At 37.2% G+C, this 13,416-nt stretch overlaps 1 protein-coding gene across 2 annotated transcripts in view; it reads left to right on the plus strand.

Moving 5' to 3' along the window:
- RTTN (rotatin) overlaps positions 1-13,416 on the plus strand; it is a 165,305-nt gene that overhangs the window by 21,277 nt on the left and 130,612 nt on the right. For both annotated transcript variants that reach the window (XM_030335854.1, XM_030335855.1), the window contains exons 11-13: positions 6,306-6,476; positions 11,581-11,793; positions 13,000-13,112. In XM_030335854.1, the coding sequence (XP_030191714.1) occupies positions 6,306-6,476; positions 11,581-11,793; positions 13,000-13,112 (497 nt within the window). The remainder of the gene's footprint in view (positions 1-6,305; positions 6,477-11,580; positions 11,794-12,999; positions 13,113-13,416) is intronic.

The following is a 13,416-nucleotide window of genomic DNA, read 5'->3' on the forward strand; positions in this document are numbered from 1 at the left end:
CTCGTAAAACAGAGGTAAGCCTAGAGGGATAATAGTTCGCCAAAGATAGTTTAAGGATAGCACTTACTCCGTCGTGGTCATTGTTTAAGCACTCTGTTTTTATGAAGCCACTTAATCTTCAGGACTCTAAGGTGGATAATACATGTTATAGATGAGAAAATGGAAGCTGATTCTTTTTCAAGGTCACTTTAGGATTCTGTGTTTTCAATCATGTTTTATTGCCAAGGATACCACGACACCAGTCCCAACTTAGAATCTCAGGGAGAGCCTTTTTGTAGATCGTGACTGAACTGAGTCTGAAATTGTAAGATTTGGGTCAGCAAATAAAGGTAGGGCTTTTATCTGGCAGAGAGGAGGGGAATGAGAGGGAGGAAGGCATAGTGCTCACTGGTGGTGAGGGGGAGGACTGGTGAGGGCAAGCAAGCAAGACAGCATAAAACTCAAGGTGGAAGATACGGGAGAGACGCTGGTCGGCTACAGAGTCTGCTCTTAGAGGGCCTTCTACTTGATGCTGAGTGTTTTGGCCTCCCTTCCGAAGGCAGGATGAGCTTGCCCTTCTGCGGGAGAATGCTTGCTGAGGTTCGCGCGTGTCACGGTGGGTGGGCGAGGTGGTGGGGCCTGTGGTGGGCTGTGGTGACGGGTGCGGTGGTGGGCGCGTGGTGGGCCGCCGTGGAAGGCAAGTGTGGAGGATGAGGCTGGAAGCATTGTGGGGGACAGCCCCCCCCCGGGTGCTCGCTTCAGATGCTTCACAGTATCTACCACTTATTTTACAGTGTGTGGATACCTAGTGCAGAAATTGTGTTTACAATATAAATTCTGTCTTATGGAGACTATTTGGAATATTTTGCTAATCTGATTTAATTCTGTACCTTCTTTTCGTAATAACAATGAATATCCTCTGAAAACTGGCCTCCCTCCTCCTCCATCAACTACTTCATAGCCTTTTGAACATTTTTAGCCCAACAAATTAAAACTGTGGACTAGTTTCTGTTGTTTTTTAATCCTTTCTTTTCTTAAAACGTTACCACCCTGCCTTTTATTTTGCTTAGAAGAAATGCTGGGAATAGTGAAAATTGCAAGCCTGATTCTTTTTTTTTTTTTCTTTTCTCCTTTTTAAATTTAAATCCAAGTTAGTTAACATATAGTGTAATAATGATTTCAGGAATAGAATTTAGTGATTCATCACTACATATGACACCAGTGCTCATCCTAACAAGTGTCCTCCTTGATGCCCATCACCCATTTAGCCCATCCCCCCACCCACCTCCCTCCATCAACTCTTCAGTTTTTTCTCTGTATTTAAGAATCTTTTATGGTTTGTCTCCCTCTCTGATTTTAATCATATCTTTGCCTTTCTTCCTCTATGTTCATCTGTTTTGTTTCTTCCTTTTTTTTTTTTAAATGTTTATTTCTGAGAGCGAGAGAGACAGACAAAGTATGAGCAGGGGAGGGACAGAGAGAGAGGGCGACACAGAATCCGAAAGTCTTCATGCTCCAACGTGGGGCTCGAACTCATGAACTTCAAGATCATGACCTGAGCCTAAGTTGGACTTAACCCACTGAGCCACCCAGGCACCCCCATCTGTTTTGTTTCTTAAATTCCACATATCAGTGAGATCATATAATATTTGTCTTTCTCTGACTGACTTACTGCGTTTAGCATAAACACTTTACTGCCATCCACTTTGTTGCAAATGGCAAGGTTTCATTCTTTTCTTGTTGTATTTAAATTTTTTTTAAAGTTTATTTATTTTTGAGAGATAGAGACGGAGCATGAGTCGGGGAGGGGCACAGAGAGAGGGAGACGCAGAATCCAAAGCAGTCTCTAGGCTCTGAGCTGACAGCACAGAGCCTGACGTGAGGCTCTAAACCACAAACTGTGAGATAATACCTGAGCCCAAGTTGGATGCTTAATTGACTGAGCCTCCCAGGTGCCCCAAGATTTCATTCTTTTTGATCACCAAGTATTATTCCATTGTGTGTATATATATATATATATATATATATATATATATATATACCACATTTTCTTCATCCATTCATCAGTCTATAGGCATTTGGACTCTTTCCATACTTTGGCTATTGTTGATAGTGCTGCTATAAACATTGGGGTGCATGTGCCCCTTTGAACAAGCATTCCTGTGTCCTTTGGATAAATGCCTAGTAGTACAATTGCTGGGTTGTAGGGTAGTTCTATTTTTAATTTTTTTGAGGAATCTCCATACTGTTTTCCAGAGTGGCTGCACCAGTTTGCATTCCCACCAACAGAGCACAAGGGTTCCTCTTTGCATCCTTGCTAACATCTGTTGTTGCCTGAATTGTTAATTTTAGCCATTCTGATAGGTGTGAGGTGGTATCTCATGGTGGTTTTGATTTGTATTTCCCTGATGATGAGTGATGTTGGGCATCTTTTTATGTGTCTGTTACCCATCTGGATGTCTTCTTTGGAGAAGTGTCTATTCATGCCTTTTGCCCATTTCTTCACTGGATTATTTGTTTTTTGGATGTTGAGTTTGGTAAGTTCTTTATAGATTTGGATACTAATCCTTTATCTGATATGTCATTTGCAAATATCTTCTCCCATTCTGTCGGTTGCCTTTCAGTTTTGCTGATTATCTCCTTTGCTGTGCAGAAGCTTTTAATTTTGATGAGATCCCAATATTTCATTTTTGCTTTTATTTCTGTTGCCTCTGGAGACATGTCAAGTAAGAAGTTGCTGTGGCAGAGGTCAAAGAGGTTGTTGCCTGATTTCTCCTCGAGGATTTTGATGACTTCCTGTCTTACGTTTAGGTCTTTCATCCATTTTGAGTTTATTTTTGTGTACGGTGGTGTAAGAAAGTGTCCAGGTTCATACTTCTGCATGTTGCTGTCCAGTTTTCCTAGCATCATTTGCTGAAGAGACCATCTTTTTTTCCATTGGATATTCTTTCATGCTTTGTCAAAGATCAGTTGGCCATACATTTGTGGGTCCATTTCTGGGTTCTCTGTTCTGTTTCATTGATCTGTGGGTCTGTTTTGGTGCCAGTACCATACTGTCTTGATGATTATAGCTTTGTAATACAGCTTGAAGTCTGGAATTGTGATGGCTGCAGCTTTGGTTTTCTTTTTCAGGATTGCTTTGGCTATTCGGGGTCTTTTCTGGTTCCATACAAATTTTAGAGTTTGTTCTAGCTCTGTGAAGAATGCTGGTGTTATTTTGATAGGGATTGCACAAGCCTGATTATTGTAGTACTTTCTTTTTATACTATTTTGAGAAGCATTCAATTCATCTTTGGACTTATTAAGGTTATTTGAAACAGTTTCACAAGAAAATAGACTTTTTAGAAAAAGCTCTATAATACTGAGATCTTCAATTAATGTTCATGAATTTAAATTACAGATTGTCAAAGTTAATGTTGAATAACATATATTGTTTGTAGGTATATAAAAGTAGTATTTTAATGGAGAAGTGCTAGGTGGAAGAATTGTCTGTCAATATTAATACTGTTACTGTGTTTCTAGTTTGTTTTCTTTGGGCTGGTAGTTATTAATATAATGGCCTCTGGTTTAAATTTTATTAATTTTTAGTTTTATTTTCTTGGGATTAGAGAAGATAGCCTTAAATATATACTGAATTTTTCATTGTGGGTGAATAAATAGTTTTTGCCAGTGTTTCTTGGAAACGTGAGGAGTTGTAGTCTTTGAAATGATCAAAGTTTATATCTACTTATTTATAAATTAAGCTAAAAATGACTGGGCTAAAACCCGTTAAACCATCTTCGTTTCAATAACAGATTTTGCTTGATATTGTTTGTTTTTCAGACCACAAAGACTCAATTCATATTGGGTCTTTACTCTTAATTATGCATTTCATCAAGAGAAAATAACCCCCTTTATCCAATTTTTTTTGCCCCTAATTATTCATTATTCATATTTCATAGATTTTGCTCATATTTTACTACACATTTAATTTTTAACCTTTTATGTGCAAAGATAAAGATGTCCTTTTATTTTTATTTTTTATTTTTAAATTTTTTTTAAGATGTCTTTTTTTAAATATGTGTCAATTATTAATTTTGTTTTTTCCTTCAACATGAAATCTTATTTGATTTATAGGAAAATTTAAACACTTTTTTTGAGTGAGTGAATGAGAGAGAGAGAGAGAGAGAGAGAGAGAGAGAGAGACAGAGGATGAGCAGAGGAGGGAGAGAAGGGGAGAGAAAGAATGTTAAGCAGGCTCCCTGCTCGTTGTGGAGCCTGACACGAGGTTTGATCCTACTACCCTGGGATCACGACCTGAGCTGAAATCAAGAACTGGACCCTTACCCGACTGAGCCACCCAGGCGCCCCCATTTTAATCCTTTTTGAGTGTATAATTCAGTGGCATTACATACGTTTACATTGTTGTACAATCATTACCATTTTCTATCGCCAAAAGTTTTCTGTTATCTCAAACGGAAACTCTGTACCCACTAAACAATAACTCCGTTTCCCCCTTTCCCCGGGCCCCAGGTAACTTCTATCCTGCGTTTTTCTTTATGAATGTGACTGTTGTAGACACCTCGCATAAGTGTAATGAATCATTCAATATTAGTCTTTCTGTATCTGGCTTATTTTACTTAGCATGATGTTTTTCAAGGCTCATTCATGTGTCATGTGCCAGAATTTCATTCCTTTTTAAGGCTGAATGACATTTCACTGTACACGCAGACAGCATACCACATTTTGTTTATCTGTTCGTATGTTGATTGACACTTTTCCAACTTTTGGCTGTTGTGAACAATGTTTGTGTGAACATTAATGTATAAGTAGTGTTTGAGTCCCTGCTTTCGATTCTTGTAGGTCTGTTTCCCAGAAATGAAACTGCAAGATCATATAGTGATTCTGTGTTTAATTTTTGAGGAACTGCCATATTGTTTCCATAGTAATGGCGCCATTTTACATCCTTACCAGCAAGTCACAGAGGTTCCAGTTTCTCTGCATCACCAACACTTAATATTTGTCTTTTTTGTTTTGTTTTGTTTCAAGTTTTTATTTAAATTTTAGATAGTTAACATATAGTGTAATACTGGTTTCAGGAGTGGAATTTAATGATTCATCACTTACATGTAACACCCAGTCCTCACCCAACAAGTGCCTACCCATTTAGCCCATCCCCCCTTCAGCAACCCTCAGTTTGTTCTCTATTCTGAAGAGTGTCTTATGGTTTGCCTCCCCCTCTCTCTCTTTTTTTTTCCTTCCCCTGTGTACATTTGTTTTGTTTCTTAAATTCCACATGTGAGTGAAATCACATGGTGTTTGCTTTTCTCTGGCTGACTTACTTACCTTTGCGAAACACACTCCAGCTCCACTCATGTTAATAGCCATCCTAATGGGGGTGAAGCAGGGTCTCACTGTAGCTTTGATCTTTTATATAATTTTTTTTTTAGGCCTCATACCTTTTAGTTTGCTTCCAGTATATTCATCCTTGAATGAAAAAATTTCTGGCATCCATTTTTATCCTTAGTTTACAGAGTATTTCCTGTTTTTGTTTTCATATATCCTCAGTGGAAAGGTGAGAGTGAGGTCTCCAGTGCTCTTTTGTTCTGTCTTAGTGATGCTGTCCTTTTACCAGCTAGTTTATGGGGAATGTCAGCACATAGAAGATGTATTTTGGTCTCTATCATTATTGATTTGCAAGTTAGCTTTCTCTTTGTAGTTTATGTATGTCTTTCAATTTAAAGGATATAACTTCTAGTTAAGTAGTAACTTACCTAGAAGTTTCTGATGGCAGAACATTTGCCTTGAAACAGCCTTTTTTACGTGAAGAGAGAACTCATAGGATTTGCTGTTTAATTGTTTTGTAATTATATGACTTTCTCTGTCACATTTCTTTAGTAATTTTAGGATCAGTTTGAGGGCAGGGATGTCTCTTGTAGTAATGCATTTCCCCCCCACTATACCTGCCACTGTGTTAAGTATACAATAGGCCTAATAAATACTTTGTGAGAGATTTACATGCTGATTTTGAACTTGTAACAATTAAGTATTAGAAACTAGGAGGAATTTATGCTTCATTAAACTTTTTTATTTATTTTTATTCATTATTACAATTCATATTAAATATGTAAATATTGTTAGTTTAGAAAACTTTAGGTGTGCCTATTATGCACTGGTAGTATTTTAAATTATTTCAGCAGGTATTGATTATTCTTATAGGGAGGAAGAAGTTTTTGTTTGGGTTTGTTTTGTTATTTGTCATACTATTGTAAATTATTCTCCATGAAATTTTCCATACTGGCTCCTGAAATTGGTTGTTCTCCCATCTCGTGTTTAAATGTCTGCAGAAAGAGAAGCTGCTCATGGTGCTGGCGTCCCTGGGAGATGCCATGTGCTACCATAAAAGTGGTGCCAGTTCAGACCAGCCGGAGGCGGTGCTGGTGCATCACCGGATGGCCTTTGTGAGCACTTCTCTGTTCGCGGTCCGAGTCCTGCAGGCGCTTCTCCCTGTTGAAAAGGTGAGGGTGGTAATGTTCCTTGTGGTTTATTGAATGTTACAAGTAAGTGTTCAGTCGTAAATTTCCTGTGCTCATTTCATGATTTCTAATGATATTAGAAAGGTAGTAATTGAGAAAGACTAACATGTTTGAACAGTTTTGACAAGTCATTTGATAGAAAAAAAATTACTTCTAAAAAAAAATTCCTTTTTAGGTAACTTCTTAAAATTGTGGTGTAACATGTTTAGAAAAGTACACCGTTCATTGCATTTTTATAATGCACTGTATTAAAGTGTTTAAAAAGTGACCACCACCCCAGAACATGAAATACAATGTTACCAGCATTTCAGAAGTCCCTTCCCATCAGTTACCTCTCATTCCTTTCTCCAAGCGGAACTTTCTTTCTGACTTCTGTCACTATCTCAATCAGTTTGTCTGTTTTTCAACATTACGTGAATGGAATTATAAGGTATGTACTTGCTCAAGACTTTTTTTTTTGAGATTCATCACTTTTGTTGCTTGTAGCAGTTGTTTGTTATATAACTGTATGTTAAAGATGATTTTAGTAGGTGTACATATTTCTTTTAAATCATTTCATGACCGGTTTTTTAAAGTTTATTTGTTTTGAGAGAGAGAGAAAGAGAGTAGGGGAGGGGCAGAGAGAGAGGGAGACAAAGAATCTGAAGCAGGTTCCAGGCTCTGAGCTGTCAGCACAGAACCCAATGCCGGGCTCAAACTCATAAAGTCTGAGCCAAAGTCAGACGCTTAACCGACTGAGCCACCCAGGTGCCCCATGACTGTATTTTTAAATAGAGGTTATATCTCTGAATTTGAATGTTAGTTGTAAAACATCTCAAATTATTCATGCACACATATTTTATAGTGTACTTACTGCAAAAAGAAAGGTGTGGCATGTTTTAGTGAAGGTATAGGAGAAATTACTGCAACTAAAGAACTATTTCCTGTGCCTTTTGATGTCCTTTGTTATAGACATTTGCCCTTTTGTTTTCTAGAATTCTGCATAGTATATAAACTCCCATATTTTTCATAATACTTACATATGCAATATATTACCAAGTCATCTGGAAAAATAAGAACAAAACATTAAATTTTAAATTTAGTATTTTGCTTTAGGAAAAAGAGCATCACTCTATTAATTTTAATTTTTACCTTTTATTCATTAGTCATTATGTTTCTAAAGAAATTTTCTATTTTGAAGAAATTTGCCAATGTTTAAGCATTATGAATTGAAGAATTCCAGTCATATAAGACTATAATTGCATTTAAGATATGGATGTCTCACTTTATGTAATAATATATAGCTGAAAAATTAGTAGTGCTACATTAACTTGTTACTAAGTATTACAAATGATCAATTTATCTATAGTATTGATGTAAAACATCAATTATACCATATAATTTTATTTATTGCTTTTTGACTATAGATTTTTTTTCATATCTGTACTTATTTGGATAGGAATCAATTAAAGTAGAAATGTTTTATTTTGAGTTACTTCAGTTTTAGAATAATATAAAGCCTCTGTGTATGTGTTACTTTTTGAAGTTAGTTCTTTTTTTATTTATTAGTTTTTGTTTTTGAAGGCAAGTCACTATCTGTCAATTTGGTACCTTTCTTAAATACATAAATTGGCATTTCATTAGAATAGTAAATCAGGCCATGGAGGAGACTGTGATTAAGGTATTCGTTTATAGATGGTTATAATTGCTTTCATTAATAAAATAAGAACTTTAAAATGAGATGCAGACAAAAATCCTATTCCATTGCTGTTAAATTTCTTTCGGTTCATGATTATGCTGCCCTCTGCCTGTTGCTGGCTCACCAGTAACTGAAATGGAGGTTGGATTCTGAAACTTTCAACCTGGAAAGTGGTTTTTAAATATTTGAGTTACCACCTGCCAAATAGGTAAATTGGAAGTTGGAAAATGATAATGTGAATCTTTGTAGAGATTTCTTGGATTTGAAATTTGGACAAGATGACCTTGAAGGCCTTTTTGAAATGGATAATAATTGGTTTGAAAAGATTTTGAAAAATACCTGTCAACAGGTTAAAACGATGAATTGGTAATCTTATGAAAAATGATCTGCTTGGATAAATCAATTTGGTAAAAATTAAGAGCTAAAAGTACCGGCCCTGTGCTCGAAGCGGCATCCAGAGCGTCGTAGGAAACTCTGGCTCTTTCTAAGCCAGCAGCCTGGGGATGCAGAAGAATTTATACCATAAGCCTTGGATTTTTTCACTGAGATATATGTATCCCTAATAATTTGCTAAAGCTCATAGATTCAGAGCAGCACTTCTTAAAGTGTAATGTGCAAACAGATCACCTAGAGATCTCGTTAATGACATCTTGCATATTCTGATCCATTAGTTCTGCAGTTCTCACAAGCCCTTGGATGAGGCCGTGCCTGCTCTGAGTGGGAAGGTTCAGAGAGAGCAATGTTATATCCCTCCTATCCCCCCACCCCACCCGACTCCAGCCTTCGAGATAGTATTGTTGATTCTTTTTATCTAATAGTGGTGATGGATTTGCCCTGAAGTGGCTTCACTTTTAGTTCTGACTGACAGGTGAATAATGCTGATAAATGTAGGATGGCGGTCTTCAGTCTGTTGACTGTGATCAGTCCGCTGGACTATGCCAGGATTCAACCTGAGATTGGAGCATGGTGCTTTGAGTTGCTGAGATGAAGTTTTATGTGTAGGTATGGAGAGTGAAGATGTCAGAATTTCTTAGTGATGGGGTGAAAAGAAAGAAAGGAAATTAATATTTATTACGTGAGTGAGATCTGCTAAACATCTGCTTGGTGCTGAATTCTCACATCAGCTGTTCTTACTTTTCTGACTAGAGTCAGAGAAAGCTCTTTTTAAACTAGAACACAGCACCTTTGGAGTTAGATCCGTGAGGCTTTACTATCTTAGCGCAGTGCCCAACTCCCAGTCTCCTTTGCTAATTCTTCTTTCCCTCTAACCTTTGAAAGGAATAGAAACCCAGGACTGACCCATTTGTGGTCTTTAAACAGCATCTGTTTGCCGACACCTCTTCGACTCATAGTTCCAGACCACATGTGTCACCTGAAGCGCAAACTCGTAGATTCAACATCCTTTTTGACACCTTCACTTGGGCGATGATCGATGTTTCCAACATCACGTGTCTCAACCCTAATTCTTCACTTCTCTGGTCTTTCTACGGTCTTGCCTCTCTGGGTGGATAGCACCTTCGTTCTTCTGGTTGATTGCTGATCAGGCAGAACGCTTAGAGTCATCCTTGATTCCTGTCTTTCACGTACAGCTGGATCCAGTCCCTCCACAAAATTTCTCATTTCTTCCTTGACATCTGTCTGGAGTCTGAACCCTTCTTGCTGTTCGCACCGTTGTTACCTGAGTTCGAGGCACCTTTCTTGCCTAGGTTGTTGCAGCAGCTTCCTCATCTATCTCTCACTTCCACCCTTGCCCTTTTCCGTCTGTTCCTGTAGGCTGCTCTTGATACTTGCTTGAAATTTCCCAGTGCTTCCCCAGGGGCAAGTCTTAAGATGACCCAGAGCCCTGCCTGATGTGTTCACCAGTGCCCTCAACCCCATCCCTCAGTGGTAACTGCACTGGCCTCCTCGTCTCTGGGCCTTTGTACTTGGAGTTCACTCTTCTATGGGTGCTTTTCTGCCAGAGATTCAAATGCCACCCTATCAGAGAGGCCTTCCCTGCTGCTCTAGAGTGTAGCACTTCCCCCCCAGGTTGCTGTTCCTCTCCATCTTTCCCATCTCTTGTTGTTGTTGTTTTCTGCCTTAGCACTTGCTGGCCACACCTGCTATCTTATGAAATATATCGATTTACTCTGCCTTCTCCACTGGAATGTTCCCTTCGTGAGGGTGGAGGTTCTGTTTGTTTCCTGCTGTGCCTCCAGGGTCTGGAATGACTCCTGGCATACTGTAGGGGAACATAGTAGGGGCCCAGCAAGTATTTGCTGAGTGAGCAAACCATAGGTGAGCAGATAATCTAGTTTGCCTCTCTTTTTCCCCCCTAAGAGAGTTCTTCACAGAATCATGAAATTTCTCTTGATTTTCTAATAGCTGCTGTCTTAATAGTTGGGGCTTTATTTCATGATTACATAGAACTAAAAATTTGATTCCTATAGTTTCTGATATTTATTTGGCAACTTTATTTGATTTTAGAAGCATCATTTAGCTGATTTAGCCCTTAATGTTAGATTTTCAGGCAGTTAATAATTATTCTTAAAATAGGATATGCATGAAATAAATGGTGACCAAGCCTGCCCTTTAATAAAGACAGCATTTCAGCCACAGTAATAGGCTATGCCAAAAGATTTTCTCCAAACATTGAATTTTGAATCCTTTTTGTTTCCTTCATTCATAGAATGCTATCACCAAACTAGAGTCATTAAAAAACAGAACCCAAAGAAACAGTTCTTTCAATTTTAAATCAATTGCTTTAAGGTTACAAAATGTATAATATTTCATTTGGGCATGTTAATTTTATACTAATTAAGGGTCACTCCTCTCTGAGTGTTTTAGAACTATGTAATTGTTGAATTTCTCCTTTCCCCTCTGAAATATGAACTAAACGAAAAATCAATTTCTGTTCAAATCAATCTATAGTTGTGTTTGATTTAGCGTTATTCAATTCAATATGTAGTTAATAAGCCCTGGGTTATGTGTTCAGCTTCAGTGGAGAAGTGCTCTTGTTTTCAGGACTTTATTGCATTATTCTGCAGATTTATGTGCACAGCATGAAATACTTAGATCAGAAAGCCTCCTGCCTTCAGTTTAGTAGCAGAGATATAAACAAGGTTCACGGCCTGGGGGGTGGGGAGAGTGACTCTGGTTGTTGGTTTGGGGAAGAAGGAACTATCCTGTGTGCCAGGCTTTTGGAACGAGTTGAAATTTGGACTTGAGTTGTTTTGAGCAGAGAAAAATTACATTGAATGAGACATAGAAGTGAATGGTGTGTTAAGGAATAGAATTTTCTTTGGAGAAGCATAGGCTTTGTGATAAACAATGATATAAATAAAAAGTTGAGCTAGCTATATTAAAATCATAGTCTACCATATTTTTCTAAAACAATTTTTAACTTTTTTTTTTTTTTTATTCGTTAAGGCAAGCCACTTTTTACCAGAGCCTTTGTCAGCAGCATTATTTTTAGTTTCTTTGGACATGCCTATTTCTTTGGAATATCCAAATATTCACGAAGCTGTTGTGGCATATTTGGAACAGCTGAATTCTGAAAACTACAGTATTTATAAACGAACTGCGGAGGCTGTTTATTCAATCGAATGTACCTGTAACTTCCTGTCTGATGTTGGGAAGGAGGTAAAAAGTTCTGTTAATGTCTTTTAAATATTCTTTTGATAAAATATTTAGAAAACATAACCCATACTTTCAAACTGATGGACATATAACAATTGAATATTGGAGGTGAGATACTTTATTGTTGAGCGTTCATTTTTCAGATCAAGGTAAGTATATGATTTGTGTAAAGGTAAAATAAAGACTTTAGAATAATGATTGGTGTGTATTGATGAGACCCATTGGTTTTTGAAAAGGCAGTAATTATTATCAATGTCTTAATATTGAATAGAGAGTTCCTTTTTGAAGTGACTTACTGTGTGTGAACAGTGACAATTGACATAAACAACTATAAGGGCCATTTTAGTGCTTTCTGTAGACATATTTTTCCTTTAATATTTCATAGACTTATTACATACACAAAGAGCCTGATTTTTTATTAAATACAATAATGAGGTAGATTGTAAGGTAGAATGACTGTAGGTGCAGTGTTATAGCAAAGATTATGTATTGTTATTTATCCCTTTTAGAGATACTTTTAGGATATTTAGTATGTTGTCAGTAAAGGGGTTTATGAGTCTTAAAATAGACACTGACTATAATAGTTGTTTACTGTTTGGAAGTACCAAAATGGGTCCTGAAGATCTAAAAAATTAGGAAATAAATTTTTATTCCTTTTGTTTCCTACAGTGGAAGCTATCTCAGCCTCTTAGTTCTAATTTTCCTTTATTCACCTGTTATTTTTTCCTTTTGTTTTGCCATATCTCACTGCTGCTGGCTTCTTGTTTCTTCCGTGATAGAAGTTCAGATTGTCAAATTATTTCCGTGATATTCTGCATGGTCAGTTAATCATGATGTGTTGGTTGTCCTTTATGTTTGTAAAAGTGGTCAGCATGTAGAAGGGGGAGTGGATCATAAAATACACAAGTCCTGCTTTGAGTCTACAGTTAGTAGGGAGATAGGGCTACAAACTGTCAAAGAACGTGGCCACTCGATTGTAACTTTAAGCCTACTTGGAAGTGAAAAATAGTCTCTTGTGGCATTTAGCTAGGAATTTTCCCCCCTAAGCTGACATTTTTAGTTTGCTTGTTAGGAAAGTGGGCTTAAGCAAATGTGAACAGTCTCAGGGTCTTTGAATGATCTAATTTCTTGAAGTTGCTTAGTTAGCTGTTGAGAATTCTACTGTACATGAACTTGACATTTACTGTTCCCTTCTGCTGTTTTTTTTAGGGAGAGAAGAATCTCTTAGAATTAGTGGAGCTGGCAGACCAAGCCTTGCGAAGCTTTTCCTATCATCAGCATTTCCCCCTAATAAAGGAAATCATCTGCATGTGTTCAAAGATGTAATACTCACTTTCTTGATATGATTATGTTATTATAGGATATATTGTGTGTGTGTGTGCACTTAGGAACAATGAAAATAGAACTGGCCTTAATTTTTACTGTTTTTTAATTAAAATTGTTTTTATGTATGTTTGACCTCTGAACTGTATATGTATAGCTACGTTAGGGCAGTTAACTATTTTATAGGGTAAACTTTAAAAATACCATGCCTATAATCAAAATGAATTATCCCTGGATTTTTATACATTTGTTTTGGTGTCCATCCAAACCAAGTATTCAAGCATATGTGTTTGTTTGTCTCTA

Source organism: Lynx canadensis, chromosome D3 (genome assembly GCF_007474595.2).
Source record: "Lynx canadensis isolate LIC74 chromosome D3, mLynCan4.pri.v2, whole genome shotgun sequence".
In the NCBI taxonomy this organism is placed as follows: Eukaryota; Metazoa; Chordata; class Mammalia; order Carnivora; family Felidae; genus Lynx; species Lynx canadensis.